The sequence below is a fragment of the Parambassis ranga genome, chromosome 2, assembly GCF_900634625.1.
Source record: "Parambassis ranga chromosome 2, fParRan2.1, whole genome shotgun sequence".
Taxonomy (NCBI): domain Eukaryota; kingdom Metazoa; phylum Chordata; class Actinopteri; family Ambassidae; genus Parambassis; species Parambassis ranga.
This window is the reverse complement of record NC_041023.1, coordinates 28,062,836-28,088,140: the sequence shown is the minus strand read 5'-3', so window position 1 is coordinate 28,088,140 and position 25,305 is coordinate 28,062,836. Positions and strand designations below refer to the sequence as shown.

The following is a 25,305-nucleotide window of genomic DNA, read 5'->3' as shown; positions in this document are numbered from 1 at the left end:
GCAGAGCCCGAAGTGAGTGACAACCAGCCAATACTCCGCGCAGGGTCCACCTGGAGGATTGGCTGATGTTTTTAACGTTTTATAGCTTCCACAGATGATTAATATTCTTCATTTTAATGCAAAACTGCCGAACTAATTGTAAAGAGAAGTTACACTAAAAAGTGAGTGAAAAAGTGAGCACTGGCATCATGATTGGGGCTCATTATAGAAACACAGCTCGCAGCATGACACCATCTTCATGTCTGACCTCACATCAGTCCAGCAGTACAGTACAGCACAGTTGTATGAACACAACTGTATTCATAAATGTACTTGTAACTACAGACATTTTAAAATTTGTAGTGGAGTACAGATAATAGCTGCAAAATGTAGTGGAGTAAATGCACTATTATTTTTACTTAAGTAAACATACAAATTTACTTAAGCACAGTAACGAAGTACAAATACTTAGTTACATTTCACCACTGGTGTAGAGTCCAATGTGTGATTCTGCCTGATTCTGCTGCATGACAGTGAAATTCAGAGCACCACCTTATTCCTCAGGCCCGCAGGCTTTGGATTCCTTTATCAAGTCAAGACTCCTGATTCATAAAAAAGCTCCCAGCTCCCATTTTTCCATATTCCGCCTCAGTGAGCAATAAGCAAACATATCAATATATCTGCTGAGGGGAAATATTGCTAATGACATCACCCAGCGCCACTCACACATTTTATGGCGCTGTGCTGTGCATCGTGACTAATTTTGACAAACTAAAACCCCGGTGAAGCTGAATGAGTTTATGGCAGTTGTTAATTCAGAAATATTTACAGTACACCGCAGCCCTCAATGGAAAAGGTGGGGAATTGATCTGTGCCTCGGTTCATTCACTTTCCTGACCGCCCCCGTTTCATCAAATTGGCGTGACCTATTGCTGCCTGCATCATGAAGGAGCGCGGAACGCCGAGGGTTCCCCCACCCCAGAGGATATAAATACAAGAAGAATATCCGCCAGCAATTACGCTGAACCTTTTTGCGGTTTTACTAGGCTCAGCTGAACACCAAGCTCGCTCTGACACCATGAAGGTAAGGGAGGCTACAAGAGGCGTAAAGTTTGTTTATATAGATAATTTTAAAATACGTTTGCATAGAATGGAAATATGATGAAACAACATAATGGCCTTTTGGCATTCAAAGACAAGACATTTTACGCATGAATTTTACGCGCGTATTTGCAGTCGATGCAATATTTGAGGGTTGCTTAATTTATTAGAATGCGTATGAATCCTGTTAAATTAATAACAATTCTGGTACGCTGTGCGTAATAGACGCGCCAAAACGCACAACTCTAAGTCTCCAAGTTTCTCTGAGAATAACTATAGTATAGTGCTTTGTTATTAAGATTATGAATTACAGTTTAATCCTGAATTCTCTTTCTGTTCTACAGGGTTTGAGGACCATTACACTAACTTATGTATTAACCCTTTTACTGCTTGCAACGTTCATCTCGCAGTCATGGAGCGCACCGAAGGTACAGCTGGGTTTATTTCGTAAACTATTCAGACTTATTTTGGAGAGTAAAATAAAATTAGTTCATATAAATTTCATATAAACCAAATTATGTTTTTTTATTATTATTATTTTCAATAAAGGGGTCGTTTCAGCGGAGAAACTGGACCCCTCAGGCAATGCTGTACCTCAAGGGCACACGTGTGTATTACGTTTTTTTTTTTTTCAATTATGGGGGCACAGACGTGCCAATAATAATACATTTGATTTATGATGGGAGGGAAAAAACACTTGTCAAATGTTTTTTTCAGAGGGACGCAGGTTCATCTCAGAGGACCGGAAAGAAGGAGATGTCTATGACACACTTCACTTAGGTAGGCCTACAGAAAAGTTTACTGTATGATCTTTAAATAATTCACAGAACTCCAGTGACTTTCCTTGATTACTGGATTTTACAAAAAAATGCAAATTGATGTCCAATATTTTTCAAATATCAAAAATTGGAGCATCTACATGGTGTAGATAATTCAGATATTTGTATGTGCACAGCCTCTGTTTTTAGTAGAATAAAGTTGTGATGAAACATCATGATATTAAGTCATGATATTAAGTCTTAAGATTTAACATCACACTGGTGCATTCAAGGACGATTACTATGGGGGATTTTTATTTAATAGGCAAACATTTAGGTTTTGAGGCTTTTACATTTGAAGAAACTTGCAGACACTCTCCGTGTTTGTCTCTGCATAGTATTTTTATGATTGTCCTGTAGGACACACTGCTGTCCTACAGGAGCACTTTCAGCGGTAGACTGAGACTACCGAGGAGCAGCACAGAACGCCACAGGAGGTCCTTCCTGCCAGTGGCCATCAGACTGTATAACTCCTCCCCTTTCTGTAGGGAGAAGCGCTAGATAATCATGTCAGGCATCACTGTCATTCCCTCCACTTGTCTATATTTATGTTTACTTAGCACCTTACATCTCCATATTTGTATCCATGTATCATATATTGTGCTCATACTGCGTACTGTACTCTTATTTTGGATTATATTTACACTTATACTCTTATACTCTGTACTTAACTGCATTTAATGTAACTTGATACCTCTGGCACAAGAATTTCCTTCGGGATTAATAAAGTTTTATCTTATCTTATCTTATCTTATCTTATCTTATCTTATCTTATCTTATCTTATCTTATTATTATTATTATTATTACTACTACTACTACTATTTTTTCCCCGTCAGAGACCCGCAGTCAGAACACGGAGAAGCTGAGTGTGGGCCAGGCTGCCACTGTCCTGCTTAACTTCCTGCAGCAGGCCAGAGAGGGAGGTAAGAGCAAAAAGCAGGACCAGATGTGTGCTCAATCAGGTTCAAAATGATTATACAACCTATTCTGTAACTCTTAATGCTTTCTGTAAAGTTATTGGAAATTATATGCTATATACGTATGTATTGTTCTGTATTTAACTTAGAACAGAAATTCAGTTTAATAAAAAGCATGTATTTATGTAAGTATTTATTATTGATCATTCCCACCCATCGCCCCCACCCCCTCTCTCTAAACAGATGAAAATCCAGACGAGGTGTATTTCCAGGAAGTGCCGGTGTGGAAAAGAGAATATTTCTGATAATGTTTGTAAAGCTGCGTCATCTTCGATCTGGACTGCTCTGTTCTGTGTGAGTGAGTGGAGCAGCTGTTTTGTAAATAAAAGTCCTGTGATGTTTTAATAAAAAGAGTTGAATTCATAGCACCACTGGTCTAAAATTGAATACAATGTATAACATTGACTGTACATATTGGCCATAATGGTGATCTACATGTCCATATAGATTTCAGAGAGAGACGCATGCAAGAGTCAAGATAAATATCTTGTGTCACCATGGACTCAGACTTCAATTTCCAAATTCATAATCTCATTGGCTTTTTACCAACTAAATACATCACCAGAGTTGAGAAATAAAGAGAAATAATGTCAAAACAAGACTTAAAATGACCCATCCAAGCTAGATTACTGCAGTGGTCTGATCACTGGTCTCTCAAAGGAACCTCTATGGCAGCTTTACTATATTCAGAATGCTTCTGCAGAAAATATGACTTCATTATTTCAGTTCTAAGATTCCTGTTTCTTAATAGCTCTGCTCTGACATTCTTGAGCCTGTGACAGGGCTGGCGGTCATCCCAAGAACTGAACATTGTGACGCAAAACCTGAGAGAGAGTGTATAGAGTGTGGAACATGGAGAAGAACTAGGATGAAAAGAGAACAGGAAAAGACAAACATACATAGTAGATGTAGGAGTAGGTATACGTAGACCAAAAGAGAGGGAGATAGTAGAAAAAAAGAGATATGCAAGAGTGGCACATTTGTGTAGGAGTAGACCAGAGATGGTGAAGAGAGCAGTGGTGGAGGAAGTCCTGAAGCTTGATAATTAAGTAAAAATAGAAGTGTTACATCAACAATCCTACTTAAGGGAAAGTCTTAAGTGGTTTTTAAATGTACTTAAAGTATTAAAAGTAAAAGTACTCACACAGTGAGTTGTCTCTGTATATCTAGGTGGTGCCATTTTTCTAAAGAATGCAGATACAGCTCCTGGTGATACTTCTGCCTCTACAAATGTCACTACTAGTAATCCCTGCCAGCAGCTCTTTAAGGCCGATACAGAATGCTCCGATATATCCATTAATTGTTTTTTGGGTCCTCTAAGTTCAAACATATCTTTTAAATATGCTCACGGGTGTCTCAGTTCAGTGGAGGCTGACTGGATCCATGTTCAATGCTAAGGTTAGCTGCAAAGGAGGCACTGCGGGTGTCTTGCCCAAGGACACACAACAATGACTAGGGAGGAGTTTGGCTCGAACCACCATTGGACCACTATTGGACAACCCTGCTATACCACTGAGCCACTGCTGCCCATATTGGAGTAGAGCAGAGAAGATAAAGACAGTTGAGCAAAGGGGAAATGCAAGAGTGGGACCTAAATGTAGGGCTGGACCAGAAGAGTGGAATAGAGTAGAGAAAATGAGATATGCAAGAGTGGCACCTAAAAAATGTGGGAGTAGACCAGAGAAAGGGAAGAGAGAGTACAGGATCTTAGTGCAGCATGCAAGAATAGTCAAACTAGTCAGAAAATGTTTTATCATGTTTATTTAGATAAATGTACATACAATTAATGAAAACCAAGTAAGACATTATAGTCATTGTACACTGTGACAACATATGAAAGAGGCAGTGAATTGAACATAATGAAAGGTAACCTAATAGGGGCTAAAATAACTTGCATTTTAAGGAGTCTGTGATAAAACTTATTAGACTTGATTTATACTAAATAAATGTCATTTTAAGATTGTTTCAAATTTATAACCTATGACTAAAAACTTGCGATCAGATGGAGCCATTTAGCAGAAGCCCTCCATTAATTGCTGATGGACCTCTTTTTACCCTCCGGCACGGCTCCCAGTGAAAAGGGAGCCTTGATGTTCATCCGGTCCCTCTCTGCCTCCTCGTCTTCATCATAGGGCTCATCATCATCATCATCATCTTCCACGTCACTATGGTGAGGAGTGGAGTGGATAGAGGCAGAGGGAGAGGGGGGCACTGAGTAGGGCCGCGGGTAGCGGAAACCCTCAGTCTGGAAATGGTTAAAAGAGCTAAAAGTTATGGACCAGTTGTGACAGTTCAAGTGTTGGCTGTTAGTAAATAGTGAAATATAGCAGAAGTATTAATCTAAAAGGCATGCTGGCTACAATGCAAATCCCACAAGATAACTAGAGTTTAGAGTTTGTACACACAGAAAGACTGAATCTGTGCTACTTGCTTTGGAATTGGCTGACAAACACAAGCAGGGGCACATGGACTAAACATATACAAGGTGAGTATAATGAGTGAATGAGGACGGGGCAGCCAATCATCGAAGAGGGAAAAGCACATTGACGGAAAGTAAGTCAACTCTAATAAATCACCCACTCAACCGGGACATTACACAATATGGACGTTTGTTGACTATAGTAGCAGACAGTGTATGTACAGTATATGTATAACTTAAATTGGAAAGGTGGTTGTAGCACCCAAACCCAGAAAAGCATCAAACTAACAAAAGCAAACTTTTATTTAGCTTTAACCTGCAGAAGAAATAAAAGAAATAAAAAAATCACCACAACTAATAAAACTAAGATCTGAACTAGGAACCAAGAGAAGGAGGAAAGTCATGAGAGAACCAAGGGGACGCAGAAAAAGCTACACCAAATCCAGAATACAACAGAAGAAAGGTGTCCGAACAAAACTGTGAATCCTGACACAGAGATGTTATGAGACACCTCCAAGATGGCCTCTGCTCTTGTGTTTTGCTTCTTACGCCTTCTTTCTTAGATATTTTTGGGCATTTTGACCAGAGATTGATAGCTGTCAGTGGTAAGAAGGAGACTAAATTGCTTCAGTTTAAAGGTTTAGCCCCTCCACAAGGTGACCCTACCCCTCCTTTCAAAATTGATAAATGTGCATCAGTCCTAGAATCTGACACCCAGATGTCTTGTCAATCATCCAAATGTTAGGATGTCAATTATATTCCCACAGTAGACAGAGATATTAATCAGAATCAGAATCAGAAATACTTTATTGATCCCAGGGGGAAATTGCTTCCAGGTGCTCCATGTATACTCAAAAAAACAGGCTAGAAATATAACATAAGGTAAAGTAGTAAAAGTAAAATAAAAATAAAACCTAATGAATTCTAAACATTAATAAGCATTTAAGTAAAATCCGGGCAAGTGAAGACTGATAGTCATATATAATACAACTTGTACTGTGTGCAGTAAAATCTTGTCTACAATAAATCCAGTATGGATATAATTACAAGACAGTGTGTTAGAGTGTCTGATCTCAGAGGGAGGAGTTGTACAGTTTGATGTCCACAGGAAGGAATGACCTCCTGTGGCACCCAGTGGTGCATTTTGGAAGGATCAGTCTGGCACTGAAAGTACTCCTGCACCTCAGCAGCATGTGGTGGAGAGGATGGAAGCTGTTCTCCAGGATCCCCTGCAGCTTAGACAGCTCCACCCCCACAACATCACCGGCCCTTCTGATCAGTTTATTGAGTCTGTTTGTGTCCGCTGCTTTACTTTGCTTCTGCTTTACTCAAAGGATTTAAAATACTAAGGTAGTCCCTTACCTTTGGAGGGGCCATGGGGTCCACCTTGAACTTCTCTGGGAATGCCCTACTGAGGGCCAGATGACGGGCGTGTATGTAGAACTGTCAATTACAATATATATATATATATATATCAAAAGTTAAACAACCAACAAATATTGATCACAGATTTGCATCTTGCCCTGTCAAACCAACCCGTCCCAGGTATCTCCAGTCCAGCAGGTCAGACAGTCTTTCGGCTCGGTTCCGCTGGATGATGCGCTGACGCCGGGACTGCTGGCAGAAATTGAACATGAACTGTGTCAGCTGGTTACAGGACTCCTCGGGGGAGCGAAACCGTCGGTCCACAATGTAGATACCTAAACAAAAAAAAAAAGAGGATCGATATAGACAGTCCACCAGTGTGTGTTTGTGTGTGTTTGTGTGTGTGTGTGTGTGCATGTGTGTGTGCACGAACCATATGCGGCAGGATCAGAGACATGCTCCTCCATGAAGCAGCCAAAACCTGACAGGTTGGTGGTCACGCTGGGAATGCCCATTACAGTACACTCACCTGCAAAGCACAGCAAACCACACATCTTTATCATTATACCCTTAAACATTGATGAATCCTGTTTCTTTTCAAATCCCATGGATAGATACAGATTTAGAGGCTGTAAAATGGTTTAATATCTGAATAACATGCCCAATTTTCACTATTGTGAAAATTTGAAAATGTTTATATATTTAGTCTTTGATCAAATCAATTTTTGATCGAAGAATCTTCCTTTTATATATGTTTGATGTCTTGAGCTCAGACAATCAGCCCAGATGGACTGAGCATGGGGACAGGAGAGAATAAATACATTCAATTCAATTAAATGTTTATTTTTATTTTAAATGCACTGAGTTGCTGCATGTGCTTTATGTGATTAGTTGATTAGATATGTAATATTTAGGGTCAGTCCTACCAGGTGTGTATCCCCATGGTTCATAGTAGGAAGGAAACACTCCAAGGTTACAGCCACGCACAAAGTCCTCATAGTCCATTGGCAGCAGAGGACTGGTGGAGGACAGGAACTCAGGGTGGAAAATAATCTGTGAACATGGAATCCCTGTTCAGTATGTCAGTTTCACACACAGACACACAAACGCAGAGAATGTGCTGTCTACCTTGACACGGTCATCCCTGGAATTGAAGAGGCCGACACGTCTGACGTTGGACAGAATGGGATCTGTGGAATCGTCCAGCATGTTGTGAGTGGTAACTGGAGGGAGGCTGTGTCTCTGCAAGTGTGTGATTGAGGCAGACAAATAAATATAAATGTTCACATGGCTGTATTCATGTACTATACATCATGCACGTAGATGTCTGTCTGTGGCAGCAGAGGGAGGAAGGTTTGACATAAGGGGTGTCAGATTCAGTGGTCCTCGACCGGTAACCTTTCAGAATGTGATATGAAAAGTATTGATCAGTATTTACGGCTAATGATAGACCTTGTATCATCTGGAGACACCATTGTTTATTATAGTATTATGTCTTTTTGTCCATATTAAATGGACCATTAATATACCAGACTCCTCAAATGAACAGTGTTTAGCTTCTCCATGCACTGCTTTTTCATATCCTCAACATTGACTGTACAGTAAAAAGATGGACAGTGTGACAGCTCCCCAAAAGTGAGGACAAAACATCTGGATGGCCCCCTGGTGGCATGCAGCAGTATAGGTCATAAATTCCACCTCCATCACATTCAACCAAGTCTAATCCCATAATGTTAAATAGTTGCATAATTTTGTGGAATTTCCGCAGGTCTTGATGCAGGCCTGCCCTCTGGTATAGGCAAAGTGGGTCCACAAGATGGGTGGATAGCTAAGATTAGTCTCTCTATACACTGTTATTTAACACCTAACCTTAACCAGCTGTGTTTTTTTTGTGGAAAATGAGATAGAACTGACAGCTAAACAATGGTGGAAGAAGGTTCACTTGAGGTTGAAGCCATTCATATGCCATCCTACCTCCCAATGAGGACTTCATACCATAAGATGGTTGATTTGTGCATGTGTACATGACAGTACTCCTCAAATATTTCCCAGAGATGGTTTATGGCTTGTTAGCTAGTTTTTATCACATTGATCTGTGTTCAAATGTTAACTTTTATTTAAAAAAAAGAGGAATTAATGTTGATACTGGCTACACGTGGAAGTGGATCAATGTTTGGGCATAACAACAGATGCGGCTTCACCTCTTGACCTCTACAGCACAGACTTTGGTTTCAAGATGGAGTTTTGTTGTTGTTTGTTTTTTCCTCTATCTCTGTAAGCATGGTATTTTGCACAATTGGGTGTCCATCTGTCATACAGTCAATTTTTTTGGCTTTGCAGTGCTAAGTTTAGCTGAAACATTATTTTATTTTATTTTTTTATTCGATCGCTACCAGCTAATCAATGCAAAGGACACATCTGCAAACAACTATGAGGAAAACATGTTGCAATTAAAGCTTAAATGTACTGTTGATGAAGATGCAACAACAAATTTAGGGGTATGGCAGTCCATAAATGTCAGGAACCAGCATCTAATATATGTAAAGAAATGGGACGAACATAGTCATAATTACTGCAAATGTAAATAAGATGAGGGTTGTTTTTTTTGGAGGGGGAGGGGGTACTGGCCCTTTACAGAGGTGAACCAGTCAATAATTGAAAAGCAGTGGTGGAGTGGAAAAGGGGAGGACTACACATGAAAAATGACAATGCTAGAAATAATCACAACAGCACGTCCTCCACCAACCAGGAGTCTCCACTACATCACTCCCCGCACACTTGTAGTCGATACGACTTGCACTCCATTTCCGAGCACTGAAATATTGATGTCGGCATACATTCGAGAAATTGTGAAAGACCTTTTCATAGGCACATTGCTTGTAACGCTGAGCGCTAACATACGTCACCCTGACGTAGCAGGTCTATTGACCTGCGGCCTAAGGTGGAGGAAGGTTAATTAACCCATGCGTGGTGGCTCGTCTTGGCTGTGTTCATTCACTTTTTTTCTTGTCTTTTTTTAAAATAAAAACGTGTCAAGCGAGGGCCATTGTTCACATTGACCACTGCAGAGAAAACGCTGCAGCCATTCATAAAAACAGAGCAGAGGATATGAGAGTATGTGACCAAGATTTATCCTCAGTGACATTTTCCCTCACCCGTCTGTTACAAGAACAGCAACAACAACAACAACAACAACAACAACAACAACAACAACACAGTCATCACAACTCTAGACAAACTTTCCCACGCAAGTGTGTCTAACATCACCTGCAGGTGGATCACAGACTATCAAGTGAGGCTAAGAAAAGTCACTGAGCACTGGTTCTTCTACTCTCACCTCTGAGGGGGGGGGTGGTTCTGTCTACATGTCTGGTGATGTAGTTTGACCACAATTACATGAAGCTCAATGTTGTTAAGAAAGCAAAGACTACTGCGGAGCCCCACCTGCCACCATCATCATGTGTGACTGGATGTCGACACAGCTGAGTCCTTCAGTTTCTTGGGATCCGTCATTAACCAAGAATCTTTAAGTGTAAGCTGAACATCAACTCCACCATTACAGTCTGGTATGCTGCTGTTACTGGTACAGACTGCACTGTGATGCACTGGCCAAGTGGTTTTGTGCCTAGATATAAGCAAGTACATCTGTTGGGGTTTTTGTTGTTTTTGTTGTTGTTTGTTGTTTTTGTGCCTGATACTAGCCTGACGAATCTCTAAGATTTTAGACATAGAACTGCTAAGGTCCAAGATGCTGAAGTGTAAAGGACAATGTTTACAAAAAAAAGGCATAGTACCTGAGTGGCATAGATTGCTCTCTTCATTATAGTGAAGTCATCCCGGTCCAGAATTGTGTTCATGTCAGGGATCTGGCCTCTGAGGACAGAGAATAGCAACACATTCATCACAGAGAACCACTACTAATATCATTTGTCATTATCCTTTTTACCAAAATGCTATATAAAGACTGCTTTGGGTCTACAACAATGTCCCTTATACTTACTTTAAGAGAGCATCATAGAGCTTTTTACCAAACTTCTCCTTCACAATGTGAGCTGTATCCCTGTAAGAGAAGAAGGAGAACCTTCAGTGAACGTAACTGTGGCAGAACTATCCATCGTCCAGGTAGTAATTTGTCTAAGCGCCAAGAGTCAGGTGAACATCTCAAGCTCAAATAAATGTTTAGGAAGATGGGAACAAAATATTCTGACCGCTCACAAACAAAAGGGGAAAACATTGATCTTTCAGATCATTCTCAGATGGTCGGGTCAGGGTGCTGCTTAACAGCAATGAGCACTATCCAGTCATGGGGGACCCATGAAGCTATACCAGGGTGTTTAAGTGATGTGCTAGTTTTTGGAGAAGTGATTTAAAAATGTGCAAGACCTTGCTACTAATATTGTTGTTCCTGATACCACAGGGCACCTCAGTCATTGTAATTAATATCAGGTCTTACCAGAGCTGTTTGCGTACCGCCTGCCCCTTCAGTGACTCCACATTGAAGTTGTTGGTTTTAGCTGGCATGATGAAGAAAACGACTACTGTCACATCATTTCTGTGGACCTGTGGAGAAAGTTTGTTTAACTTTGGGGGTAGTACATTCAGCACAGTACTATGAATGTAATACAACTTGAGGCCCTCACCCGTAGCAGGTAATTGAGTCTGGACAGCGATTCAATGAAAATATCAGCTCCTTTGTTGGAGAACTCATACCGCCCAGCAATGAAGAAAAACAGGGTTTTATCCAAGTTGAAGTCCAGGTGACTGGAATTGTATTGACAGAATGATAAAGATTACAATCCAACAACATTCATGTCAATGTTCATCCAAAATGTCAAAGGGAAGAAAGTACAAAGTATATACTGTAAGTAGTAGAGGCTATGAACCACGTTCCTGTCCTGAGTAAAAATCTGAGGGCACTATGGCTCCAAAGATCATGGTAACTGTGACAATGAGAGGAATTAACACTTATTAATCAAGCCCACCCATAGAAGTGGCCCCTGACAAACTCCTGAATGCGTGTCTTGTTGGTGGAGTGCAGGTTCTGAAACTCGTGCATGGCAGAGAATTTCTTCACATTCAGCCCGTTTGGAGTCACCACATCTGTGCAACACAAATAAAGAACAGTTACAGCCCTATAACGATGATGGTGGTACCCATGAGACCATAAGCGGTCATTTGAACATCTATCTGGGTAGTCATTTTCTATATACACTATAATGCCAAAAGCTATTCGCTCATCTTCCTTTACACGCATGTGAACTTAAGTGACATCCTATTCTTAATCCATAGGGTTTAATATAACGTCGGCCCACCCTTTACATCTATAACAGCTTTCAATCTTCTGGGAAGGCTTTCCACAGGTTTTAGTGTGTGTGAGTGTGTTTATGGGAATTTCTGACCATTCTTCCATAAGTGTATTTGGGAGGTCAGGCACTGATGTTGGATGAGAAGGCGTGGCTCACAGTCTTCACTCTGACTTATCCCAAAGGTGTTCTGTCAAGTTGAGGTCAGGACTCTCTCTTTGGAGGTCTGTAGTGATCGACTCTTCAGAAAGTTGGCGACTTCTGCGCATCCGCTGACCCCACTCTGTCATTTGTGGCTGAATTGCTGTTGTTCCTATTCACTTCCTCTTTGTTATAACACCACTGACAGTTGACTGTGGAACATTTAGTAGGGAGGAAATTTCAGGACTGGACTTGTTGCACAGGTGGCGTCCTATCACAGTATCACACTGGAATTCACTGAGCTCCTGAGAGCGACCCATTCTTTCACAAATGTTTGTAGAAGCAATCTGCTAGGTGCTTGATGTTATACACCTGTGTCCATGGAAGTGATCAGAACACCTGATTCTATTATTTGGATAGTTGACTGAATACTTTTGGCAAAATGTTGTATAAGCCTTGGATAGAACCCCAAATGATGCTCTACATTTTTGTAGCGAGTGTTCATCTGTGATAACCTTCCCCACCTGGCTTCCTGTGTAGCATGTGGTTGGCTTCCACAGCAGTGATCTGGGAGACTGTGGTGAAGACATGAGCGCAGTGGACCGCTGCTCTCTCCAAGCAATATCGATGGTAGATCTGCCTCTCACCTGCCTCCTTGTCAATGTTGAACTACAACACACACACACATAAAGATGAGTGATGCCATGAGTGTTTTACATTACACACACGCACAAAAATTGTCACACTAAAAAAATGATTGAATAATTATATCTTTATGATCATACAGTGCCTAAGAGTTTTTTTAAAACTCAGGTGTGTCTAATGACTATGAGACCACAGGGGGAGCTGAGGTGGCAACGTCATAGCACTACATATTGTATTGTATTGTATTGCATATTTGTTTAATAACATTTCTTCATTAATTTTTTTACAATATTATTAATTTCTCTGGTAAGAAGCCATGGAAGAATGAAGAGAATAAAAAGCATTGTTTATGCTGGCTGCATTGTGTCTCACAGATAACAAATGTTTGAAAATGCATATCGATATGATTCCATCGACAGAACAGGTGAAGTTCCTCTGGACTTTTGAGGTCATCTGTCAATTATGCATTCAGCTAGTGAGCGACCTTTAGGTCTATGCTGACCTTTAGAAAGTGAACAGAGTGGGGCCAATTAGAAACACTGCACTGACCCCTCCACATGCAGGCAATTCAACATTACTAATGATGCTCTAAGCGGCAATTTTTTGACTGAACCTTTGAATGTGAAATGCATTCTTCGAAGGAAGGATGTGTTACAGCACGGTGACTGCATGTATGTCTGTATTCAGTAGGTCAGCCCTCACCTTGTCTAAGTTGTTGTAAAAGTCAGCATTCCCTGCACAGAGGTATCTTCCCAAGAGGGTAGCATGTGTTGTGAATACAGTTGCCATAGGAATCTTCCTGGACCGAGAGAGAATAAGTCCAGGGCCTGCCTGCCACTCATGGAAATGAGCAACGACATTGGGCTTGTCTCCAAGTTGGTCTGTTAACTGAAACACACACATGAAAAAATGTAAAATTGTAAGGTAAGGTTACTTGTCTAACAGTAGAAGGTAGAGCTTCGAAATTTAACAAAACAAAAAAAACGGACCTCTTTGAAAAACCAGGCGATCAGGGAGCCCAGGATAAGCGAGTCGTTGGCCTCTCGGTCATGGCAAGGCAGGCCGATGTTGCAGGTCTGCCACAGGTCACCCTTCCAGCGATCCAGGTTCCAGGCTGCTGAGCCAATGTCAAACAGGATCACATAGGGGCTGCCCTCGATCAACCACCGGCCAAAATGAACCTGCAACATCAAACGTCATCACAGACAACCAGCAAAGGGCGGGTCGTTAGAAGGGTCGTGTTTATTGGTTTTTCTGTTCTCAGGAAACATTTAAAGAACACTTTCTATACCCACATTAAGTTTAGAAAAAGGTCAGTGCTTGTGTTTTGATCTTGTGTCTCATGATAACACCTCCCACCCCAATTACAATATGAATCATTGCCTCAAGAGGACCATGGAATGTATTCCTGTGGCAGGAAAGCACTTTAAAGACACATATACTGTATATATATATATATATATATACACTCAAACAAAAATATAAACGCAACACTTTTGTTTTTGCTCCCATGTTTCATGAGATGGACTTGAAGATCTAAACTTCATTCCAGATACACAATATTACCATTCCTCTCAAACATTGTTCACAAATCTGTCTAAATGTGTGATAGTGAGCACTTCTGCTTTGCTGAGATAATCCATCCCACCTCACAGGTGTGCCGCATCAAGATGCTGATCTGACATCATGATTAGTGCACAGGTGTACCTCAAACTGCCCACAATAAAAGGCCACCCTGAAATGTGCAGTTTTGTCTCACAGCAAAATGCCACAGATGCCACAAGCATTGAGGGAGCGTGCAATTGGCATGCTGACAGCAGGAATGTCAACCAGATCTGTTGCTCGTGCATTGAATGTTCATTTCTCCACCATAAGCCGTCTCCAAAGGCGTTTCAGAGAATATGGCAGTACATCCAACCGGCCTCACAACCGCAGACCACGAGTAACCACACCAGCCCAGGACCTCCACATCCAGCAGGTTCACCTCCGAGATCGTCTGAGACCAGCCACTCAGACAGCTGCTGAAACAATTGGTTTGCATAACCAAACAATTTCTGCACAAACTGTCAGAAACCGTCTCAGGGAAGCTCAACTGCATGCTCGTCGTCCTCATCGGGGTCTTAACCTGACTCCAGATCGTCGCCGTAACAGACTTGAGTGGGCAAATGCTCACATTCGATGGCGTCTAGCACGTTGGAGAGGTATTCTCTTCACGGATGAATCTCGGTTTACATTGTTCAGGGCAGATGGCAGACAGCGTGTGTGGCGTCGTGTGGGTGAGCGCTTTGCTGATGTCAATCTTGTGGATCGAGTGGCCCATGGTGGTGGTGGGGTCATGGTATGGGCAGGCATCTGTTATGGACGAAGAACACAGGTGCATTTTATTGATGGCATTTTGAATGCACAGAGATACCGTGATGAGATCCTGAGGCCCATTGTTGTGCCATACATCCATGAACATCACCTCATGTTTCAGCAAGATAATGCACGGCCCCATGTTGCAAGGATCTGTACACAATTCTTGGAAGCTGAAAATGTCCCAGTTCTTGCATGGCCAGCATACTCACCGGACATGTCACCCATTGAACATGTTTGGGATGTGCTTGACCGGTGTATACGACAGCGTGCACCAGTTCCCACTAATATCCAGCAACTTCGCACAGCCATTGAAGAGGAGTGGACCAACATTCCACAGGCCACAATAGACAATCTGATAAACTCTATGCGAAGAAGATGTGTTGCACTGCATGAGGCAAATGGTGGTCACACCAGATACTGACTGGTTCTGAGTTCCCAGACCGCCAATAAAGCAGAAACAAAATGCACATTTCAGGGTGGCCTTTTATTGTGGGCAGTTTAAGGTACACCTGTGCACTAATCATGATGTCAGATCAGCATCTTGATGTGGCACACCTGTGAGGTGGGATGGATTATCTCAGCAAAGCAGAAGTGCTCACTATCACACATTTAGACAGATTTGTGAACAATGTTTGAGAGGAATGGTAATATTGTGTATCTGGAATGAAGTTTAGATCTTCAAGTCCATCTCATGAAACATGGGAGCAAAAACAAAAGTGTTGCGTTTATATTTTTGTTGAGTGTATATATATATGTTTTGTTTTTTTTAAAACACATGATTACACGCTACACCTGCATTCAGAGGGAGTTCAGGCAGTCTGCCAGCCTGGCAGGCCATGTTCATTAAGTCAAAATTCTCTTTGTGACTGGGTCCCTTCCTGTTACAGATTCAGCACAATCCCTGTGAGAAATTTTAACCATTTATCTAAAAGACCAGACTAATTCTTTGTATAGAATAGAAACATGATTTAGGGTGTCTGACCAGGTATTAGTTCACCATGCTTTAGACTGGGGCATTGGCCTGCTGCAGAAAGTTAGCTGCTAATGTCATGTGCACATAGTTTGTTTGTTTCATCCTGTGGCTATATGACTAGTCCTCCTTCCTGGATCATCAGTGCATGTACGCCATCTAGTGGTCAGAATGTCTACAGGAGGCTTTTCTCTCTGCTTGTACAACCATTTCTGTGCCATTAACAGTATACAAAGATCCTTTACCTCCAGCTTAGAGCCAGATGTGGATGGACTCTACTACAGAATGCGTTCAGCAGGTTACAGCCCTCACACCACACCAAGGTTAAAATAAATGGATAAACCCATTCACAATGTTGCTCTGAAGTGTTTTTTTCTGTGAGAGGACTCAGATACAGAAAAACACAGCATGGTGGGTGTTTTAAAACTCATAATCCAGGACCAGCAGGGTCACTAAAGAGTGGGGGAAGGATGATGCAGAATTTTCAGCAATATCCACTCCAATACTCCCTTTTAGTTCAATTCAATACAATTCAGTTTTATTTATATAGCACCTTTTAAAATCAAGATTGTGTCTAGGTGCTTTATAGATACCCAGAGCCTGAACCCCCAAGCAAACAGACAGTGGCAAGAAAAACTCCCTTTAAACAGGAAGAAACCTTGAGCAGGACCCAGCTAGAGGAGGAGAAGAAGACGTAGACAGGACAGAGAGGAAGAAAGAGAGAGAGAGGAACAAACATGCAGCAAACATCATACATTACAGAGAACAAACAAGACAGGTTGTTGTACGTAATTATAAGGCTGAACTGTATATGTGTTGTATTTTTAGCCAATATGTTCAACTTAATTATACCAGTACTACATGGAAAATTACATATGCAGGTGTTGACAGTAGACACTGGGTTTGTCAGAGGGCCGGATAACATTCAGCATGTTGATCTGGATGGAGAGAGACCTACTGAAAGATACAGAGAGAGAGAGAGAGAGAGAGGGGGAGGTATAGACACAAAACTACAAGGAAAACTGTGAAATAATGGATCATATGTCAGTCCAGGGAGAAGAAGAGGAGAGGAGGTGGGAATAGAGATGGTGGTGTTGTTGAGGAGGTGGGGGAACTGCTCGGTGGATCATGTTTGTGTCTCCTAGCAGCGTAGGCATATAGCAGCTTAGCTATAATTAAGTTTAAAGACTTAGAGGAGTAATATATTGAACTGTTAGATCCTGAAGGTATAGTGGAGCTAGTCCATTTACAGCCTCATATGTAAGAAGGAGAATTTAAATGTCTATTCTGAATTTTACTAGAAGCCAGTGATAATAAGATAAGATAGGGAATATATGATCCCCATTCGCTGAGTCCTGTCAGAACTCTGGCTTTTGTCTAATTGCAAGTGCTAATATATGCACATATTTTTCCAGCCTGATTGCAGAGAACGACATGCCTCTTTCTCGTAGTGGAATTCATAATTATCCATTTATTATTATGAGACAATTATGAATTCTAATGTAATGTCTTTTTCTCCTCTGTTCCCACACATTCACTCACACAATTTGTGTTCCCACCTGGCAGCCATTGTGGATGAGAGAGTCCATGGCCTTTCTGATGGCGGGGTTGGGTGGTTCACAGCCTTCCACCTGGGTTTTGAAGTTGTGTTCAAAGTAGGGCCCCATCATAAAGTAGTTCTCCCCCCATTCATCTACCGTGATCTTAGCCTTGGTCTGGATCACTGTGTAGATTCCTCCAACTGCAGACACACATTATTATTATTTGTTGTGTATTTATTGTATTTTATTGAGTTTTCCATCTATCCATCTGCTACACACAGATATTATTCATTTATATACACACACACATACAGTGCTGCTTGAAAGTGAAAGTATGTGAACCCCTTGAGCAGTTTGGATGTTTCTGTTGTTTTACCACGATTTTCTCATTTTATCATTAACAGTTTTTACGTATAAAATCTTAGATATATGTTTTATCAGTTGCATGTACTTGTTTAGTGGAACTTGTTTAAGTAGCCCAAAAACTACATGAAACCTGAAATTAGTGTATGTGCAAAAGTATGTGAACCCTTGTATTAGTAGCTTGTGGCTCCTCCTTTTGCAGCCATTACTTCAACCAAACGTCTTCTGTAACCTCTAACCAGTCGCATCTGCTTTTGGGGATATTTGCCCACTCCTCCTTGCAGAACTCAGTCAGTTGAGAGAGGCTGGAGGCACATCTGACATGTACCATCTTCTGTAAGTCTCACCACAACATTTTAATAGGATTAGGATCTGGACTTTGACTGGGCCAGTCCAGAGTATGAATCCTCTTTCTCTGAACCCATTCCTTTGTAGTTTTGCTGGAATGCTTTGGGTCATTGTCTTGTTGCATAATCCATGGTCGTCCCAGCTTCAACTGTCTGATTGATGGCAGGAGGTTCTGGTCAAGAATTTGTCGATATGACTGGGCATTTATGGTTACTTGAATAATATGGAGTCGTCCAGGTTCAGAAGCACAAAGCAGCCCCAGACCTTCACATTTCCACCACCATGCTTCACTGTTGGAAGTGGGTTCTTTTCTTCATTTGCAGTGTTGGCTTTTCTCCAAACATGGTGGTTTTGATTGTGACCAAATAACTCTATTTTGGACTCATCTGTTCAGAGAATGGACTCCCAGAAGACCTCTGGTTTGTCCAAGTGCTCTCTGGCATAGTTGAAATGGGCAGCTTTGTTCTTTTTTGAGAGCAGAGGCTACCTTCTAGCAACACTCCCATGAATGCCATGGGTGTTCAATTTTCGTCTGATCGTAGATGCATGCACATTGGTCCCAGACGCTGCCAGAGAGGTCTGCAACTCTGAAGAGGTGATGTGTAGGTTGGCCTTTACCTGACTTATTATTTTTCTGGTGGCTCTGGGTGATAGTTTTGATGGGCGTCCAGTTCTAGGCAGTGTTGCTGTCATGTTGAATGCCCTCCATTTGTAAATTATTTGTCTTACAGTCGATGGATGGAGCTGGAATCTTTTTGAAATGGTCTTATATCCCTCCCCAGACTGATGGGCTGTCACTACCCTCGTCTTCATGTCCTCGGATATCTCCTGTCCTCTCGGCATTGTTGATGTGTATGGGACCATGTTGGCTTGGTTGGTTTCCTCTCTCTTTTAAAAAGTGCAGGTCAATCCATTTCCCAAGGATGTCTCATTTCATTGGTCTACTTACCGGGTAAATGATTAATTAAGTACTCACTGTTTCACCTGAGTCTGTTACCTGCTTGACTTAATCAATGTAGCTAGGGGTTCACATACTTTTGCACATACACTAATACAGGTTTCATGTAGTGTTTGGGCTACTTAAACAAGTTCCACTAAACAAGTATATGCAACTGATAAAACATATATCTGAGATTTCATACATTAAAAACTGGTGATGATATAATGAGAAAATCATGGTAAAACAACAGAAACATCTAAACTGCTCAAGGGGTTCACATACTTTCAAGCAGCACTGTATATGTATGCTATATATGTATGCAATTTCATATATAAAAAATATAAATACATATAATGTATTATATTATATATATTATATATTATTTTTAAGAGCAGATTACATGTGGGAATGTTTTTTTTCTTTTCCCTCCCTCACCTGCCAACAAAAAGACAAATATTGATATGACAATCAATGTGATGTCCAAACTGCATCGTACAGCAGCAGTTATCTACAAGGTGAAGGCAGAAAAAACAGCACAGGATCACTGATAACCTCTGGACTGCATCAGAAACACAGAAAACCAAACATTCACATTTTGTGGTTGCGCAGAAGTTTACAGAAGTTGCAAAATATATGTAACAACTATCGTAACTCAAAGCTACTATTATGATCCCTGGTGTGTTTGGTGTATTTTGGTTTATATATATAAATGTATAGTTACATAGACCAGAATGAGCAAGGGTTGACCTAAAATTTGTGACTATTATGTGACACTATATAAAAAAATAACAATATAATTGCATTGGTTATGCTATTAGTATGGCTATCTATTGTGATGTGCTATTGCTGTTACCATGGCATTAATAAAGCACTAAGGACAGTAGCCTAATGGTATCTCTGTGACAATTGATCTAGCCATCCGAAAATGAGGAACAATATAAAATAACCCTAAATAAAGGTCTTTTCTTTTATAAATAAAATACTTCAGTGTAGTAACACACAACACCAACAACCACACACCACATTGTTACAATTGTACTGAAGCGCACACATTAAAAAGGATTCCCAACTTATTACATACATGAATCTGTCTGAAACTATCTCTATTTCCTGCCATAAAAAAGACATTTAACAGCATGACAAATCATTGTATGAGTTTAAATGGTAAACTGAGTCACAAACAGGTGCATGAAAAGGGGGAAAATCAGGTTTTAGTATTGCAGCAGGAAGCTTAAAGAGTCCAAATGCGCACATGATTTTGTGCGTTACTTCTCAAACTCAGTAAACTCACAAAAACACATTAATGGGATTTTAAATCTGGCTAAAACTATCCAAGATTAAGATAAACTAAAGGCCATTGAACTGGAGAGATTAAGCATCACCACAAATAAAAAGCACAACTAAGGTTTACAAAATCTGAACAATGCACAACACTTGTGGAACAATGTCCTATGGACACATGAGACCAAAGTAGAGTTGTTTGGCCTTAATGCAAACATAGAAACTCCTCATACACACTGTCAAGCACAGCGGTGGAGGAATGATGATTTGGACTTGTTTTGCAGACACAGGTACCTGGACACCTTGCAGTCATTGAGTGGACCATGAACTCCTCAGTATACCAGAACAGATCAGAGTGTTCTAGAGACAAATGTGAGTCCATCTGTCTGAGGGTTAAAGCTTGGAGGAAACTGGGTCATACAACAGAGCAATGATCCAAAGCACAGCAGCAAATCTATATCAGAATGCCCGAAACCCAATTAAAATACTGTGATGTCCAAAAACCTCAATGAACTAAATCAATGTTGTGACGAAAAATGGACCAAAAGTCCTAGATGCTGTGAGAGACTGATGAATTCATACAGGAAACCATTACTTCAAATTAGTGCTGCTAAAGGTGAAGCTACAAGCTGTTGGCAAGTTCCTGTAAGTTCCTGAAATTTCAAAATAAAAGCATAATGGCTTTCTATCAAACCACGGCTGGTACAATATCTAATCTTCCCCTGTATGTAAAGGTCATGACCTTTGCATCCTCAGTAGGCCAAAGCCAATTATTAATGCATATACAATCATATTAATCATGCTCACAACAATATTGTTTTTGTTTATACATTTTCCTTTTGATTCATTACTGATACATATGAGCATAAGAAGGTCCCTACACCCTATCTGCAGCTTAATGTTTAACTCTTCAGAGGGAACAGTCTCCATATTTACTCTTCAAGGGGCAAAGAGACACCTTTACGCAAAAAAATAAATATACTGCTGAATATTTTAAAGTGTAAAGCATGAATGGTTTTATCTTATCTAATCCTTCAGTTCAAATGTTTGAAGGAAGACATTCGGTCTATTTAAAGTCATCATCTTACAGGTTTTTCAGTTGTTGAATGGATGCATTTGGTAACCAGGAGCTGTACGATCCTGCTTAGACTGACCTTTGTTTGTGACCTCCCAGGCCACCTCGAAGAGCAGCAGGTCCTCCACAGGCAGTTGGTCCTCATCCCAGGCCGGCAGCACCCCACTTAGGGACGTCATGGACAAGGAACGAGACAGCGCCATCTTCACAATATCTTGCTGGACACCAATGCTGAGGAGAAGTCCTTCAGAACGTGTCTGCTTGTGGAGGTCCAGAGCTCAGAGGGGGGACAGACCTTACAGGAGACAACAGGACAAGATAAACGAGAGTCACATGTGGGTTGTGGGGGAGGCAAAGAGCTTCCACCCCGCCCACTGAGGGTGAAAGGTTCTGTAGGGTTGTGTGTGATCAACTGATTGTGAAATTCTGATGAATGAAAGCACATCTGTCCACAGGACAGGACTGTGACTGCAGTAGTGTGTCCCCACATCGTCACTGTGGAGTTTGCTACTTCAATATAGGCTACATTAAAACAATCATTATTATGACATTTTGTTTGTGTAACACACAAAGGCAAAAGCAGACATACTGCACATGTATATATACAAATATACAATATACATGGCCTAAAACGGAATACCTAGGGATGTAATACGCAGATTACATTACCAATAATATATATAATATATACCGACCTATCAAAAACTGGCAAATGAAGTCATAATCAATAAATATATATATATATATATATGTTATTTATTACCTAATTTAGGTTAAGTAGGGTAATAAAAAAAAATCAAAGTCATTATCAAAATAAACTTTGTTAACCCCTTGTTAACTTTGTAAGACAGTAAGATAAATTAAGAAAATGTAATTAAATGTAAAAGCTTTATTGTACATATGTACAATAAAGCTTTTACATTTAATTAATAACGGGCAGCAGTGGCGCAGCGGTATAGCAGGGTTGTCCTGTAACCGGAAGGTTGGTGGTCCCTAGTCACTGTTGTGTGTCCTTGGGCAAGACACTTTACCTGCATAGCCTCCAGTGTACTCACTGGTGTATGGCGCTCTTTGCTGGACTGCCTTGAGCAATTTCCCCATTGTGGGACTAATAAAGGTTTCAATTATTATTATTATTAACTATATATATATATATATATATATATATATATATATATATATATATATATATATATATATAGTTATTAATTAAATGTAAAAGCTTTATTGTACATATGTACAATAAACATTTAATTAATAACTATATATATATATATATATATATATATATATATATATATATCGGATGAGCGGACAGAAAGGCATTGGTAGAAATACCAAACACCAAACGGAGCAATAGAGGTCCAGATCTACCCCACCAGGCAAGACCCACGGTGTAGGCTGTGTGATAACCATAACCAGGTGGCTGGCATAGAGTACAGAAACATCTGTGTAGACTTTGGACCTGATGTCCCTAGGTCTAAATGGGAAACACCTCCAAAGGTGATGTAGATGGAGCGTGCTAAGAACCTGTGGTATTTCAAGATACAGACTAAGTAGATAGTAATGGCTAAACCAACTGGTGGACAAGCAGAGGCTTGCTTCAAACGTCTCTACGTATTATAACTTGGATGACTGAAAATCCTTATCCCTATCCACACAACATCAGAATGCTGTGACCAAAGTAGAGACGGTAGTGGACAATGGCACACACGCACACTCGCACATACACATACAGATGTTTTATTCTTTAATAGATTGGAGTTACACCATTGTTGTTAAAGCCACAAACTGTGAGGAACATGCTGTGCTCAATCCTCAGAACTGAGAAACATTTTCTCAGACCGTCACTGCTGCTCCCCCCACCATCACTGACTCAATTTGAAAAAAATGTTCATGATTTTCTCCATGCACCGCCGCATTATCCCGCATGCTGTCAACATTTCCCAGAAGAGCTGATGAATGATGTATTTCAGCACCAGCAATTTCCAGCGCAGAGACAGAGCAGGCGGCCGTGATTGGCTGTGAGCCAGAGGAGCACTATAGGGGTCACCTGGTGGAAAACATAAAACACGTGTGAATGGAGGTGGGGAGGCGTTAGTGCTCTCTGAGCAGGTAAGAGTTCCAATGCGGTGCAGAGACATGAGAGCCGTGGCTGTGGTCGTGGTGTGCGCGCTGGTTGTCGTTCAGGATGGAGGAGGGAGCGTAGGAGCAGCTCTGCCCGGGTTTGACTCAGCACAGAGGACACATGCCACAGGTGGGTTACCTGGGTCACTATTTTTTTTTTTTGCATGTGCATATATGTTTTCCTTAGTTGTTTTGTTTTTAAAATCTAGTTATGTTGCTGATTATAATTTTTAATTCAAAAAGAATTTTGAATTAAAAATTTTACAAATTACAATTTGTATTGCTTTTTCAAATTGACTGTCACCAGAAATGCATGTGCAGAGAAAGTACATAACAGTATTATATTACTTAAGATGAGTATGTGATTATGCTGCAATGCAAATAACAAAACTAACAAAACGGTCACTATTTTACATATTTACATCTATTTAAATAAAAAAAGAGCAAACTTTGGTAGTTAACAAAACAAATAACACAAAAATGAAAAATAAATCCTAAGCCTTATGCCAATATCTTGAGATAATAAGATACATGAATCTCAAACTTGAGATAAATTATGTTAATGTCCAAAAAATAAATAGAAAGGCTAAATTTAGTCACCTTAAGCCACTTTATCAGTATTATTACTATTAGTAGTAGTGGTGGTGCAGCTGTTTCATTGCATGGTTTCCCTCAGCAGGGGCCGTCCTCTCTCCGCTAAGACGGAGGAGCGTAGCGGACCTTTTGGCTGAGGATCCCAGCCTGTGCTTCTCCCTGAGAGAGAACGAGGACCAGCGGCAGCTGCTGTGCAACGACCGCCGGAGTAAATTCAACTACAACCCGCTGAGCCTGCGCTTCGGGAAACGTTACATTTACAAGAAAGCTCTCAAAAGCGCCAGGAGGAAGAAGTTTTCACCTCTTTCTTACTTCTCGCGAGAACTGGAAGTGCCCACCTAAGGCTGATGCGTGTGCGTGCGTGCGTGCGTGTGTGAATGATTGTGAACTGTCCGTGTGTAAAACTTTTGTACCTACTTTTAATGTGGACTAGCAGCGGAGACTGTCAAAATAAAAAACATTTAGAAAACATGTATCATGTTCTCGTTCATGGTTCAGTACGTCAGTACTTTAATACAACCACAAGATGGCAGTGCAGTGCATTTTTAGCCACAACCTGAAAGTGTTGGTCATTCTTATTACTAAATATGATCTTCATCAGGTTGCCAGTCATAACTCTTATTTCAGGCCCACTTCCTGGTTTTTAATCCTGCTCTCGGAGGCTAATCTGCACTTAATCTGGAATTCATGTACAGTTGTATTTATATTAATAATCCCTATACTCTAAAGGAATCATTTGCTGTGTAAGTGAATTGTATACAGTAATTTCAATAAAATAATAATAATAACAACAATAATGGTGACGTTATCGGCAACTATAGTGTAAATCTGTACAAACTCATCTGATTACGTCAATAAATGCAACACTTGTATACATACAAACAAACACACTGGTTTCGTCCTCTAACCATGAGATTAGTAGTTGGATCACCGGCCCTGGCTGCATGTTTCTTTCTTTT

The 25,305-nt window shown here is 40.6% G+C and overlaps 2 protein-coding genes across 2 annotated transcripts; one reads left to right on the top strand and one right to left on the bottom strand.

The window, feature by feature from the left end:
- The first annotated feature begins 1,057 nt into the window (after positions 1-1,057).
- On the top strand, positions 1,058-3,121 carry spx (spexin hormone). Its single transcript, XM_028400734.1, has 6 exons — positions 1,058-1,063; positions 1,425-1,508; positions 1,630-1,687; positions 1,798-1,860; positions 2,736-2,822; positions 3,060-3,121. The coding sequence occupies exons 1-6, from the start codon at positions 1,058-1,060 to the stop codon at positions 3,119-3,121; spliced, it is 360 nt and encodes a 119-aa protein (XP_028256535.1).
- Positions 3,122-4,619: 1,498 nt separating this feature from the next.
- On the bottom strand, positions 4,620-21,980 carry gys2 (glycogen synthase 2). Its single transcript, XM_028422660.1, has 16 exons — positions 21,705-21,980; positions 17,637-17,818; positions 13,739-13,930; positions 13,452-13,637; positions 12,629-12,773; positions 11,643-11,760; positions 11,301-11,421; positions 11,114-11,220; positions 10,661-10,720; positions 10,455-10,533; positions 7,789-7,902; positions 7,587-7,713; positions 7,094-7,189; positions 6,832-6,995; positions 6,658-6,738; positions 4,620-5,121 (listed from the first exon to the last, which is right to left on the bottom strand). The coding sequence occupies exons 1-16, from the start codon at positions 21,826-21,828 to the stop codon at positions 4,906-4,908; spliced, it is 2,112 nt and encodes a 703-aa protein (XP_028278461.1). The 5' UTR covers positions 21,829-21,980; the 3' UTR covers positions 4,620-4,905.
- Positions 21,981-25,305: the final 3,325 nt, after the last annotated feature.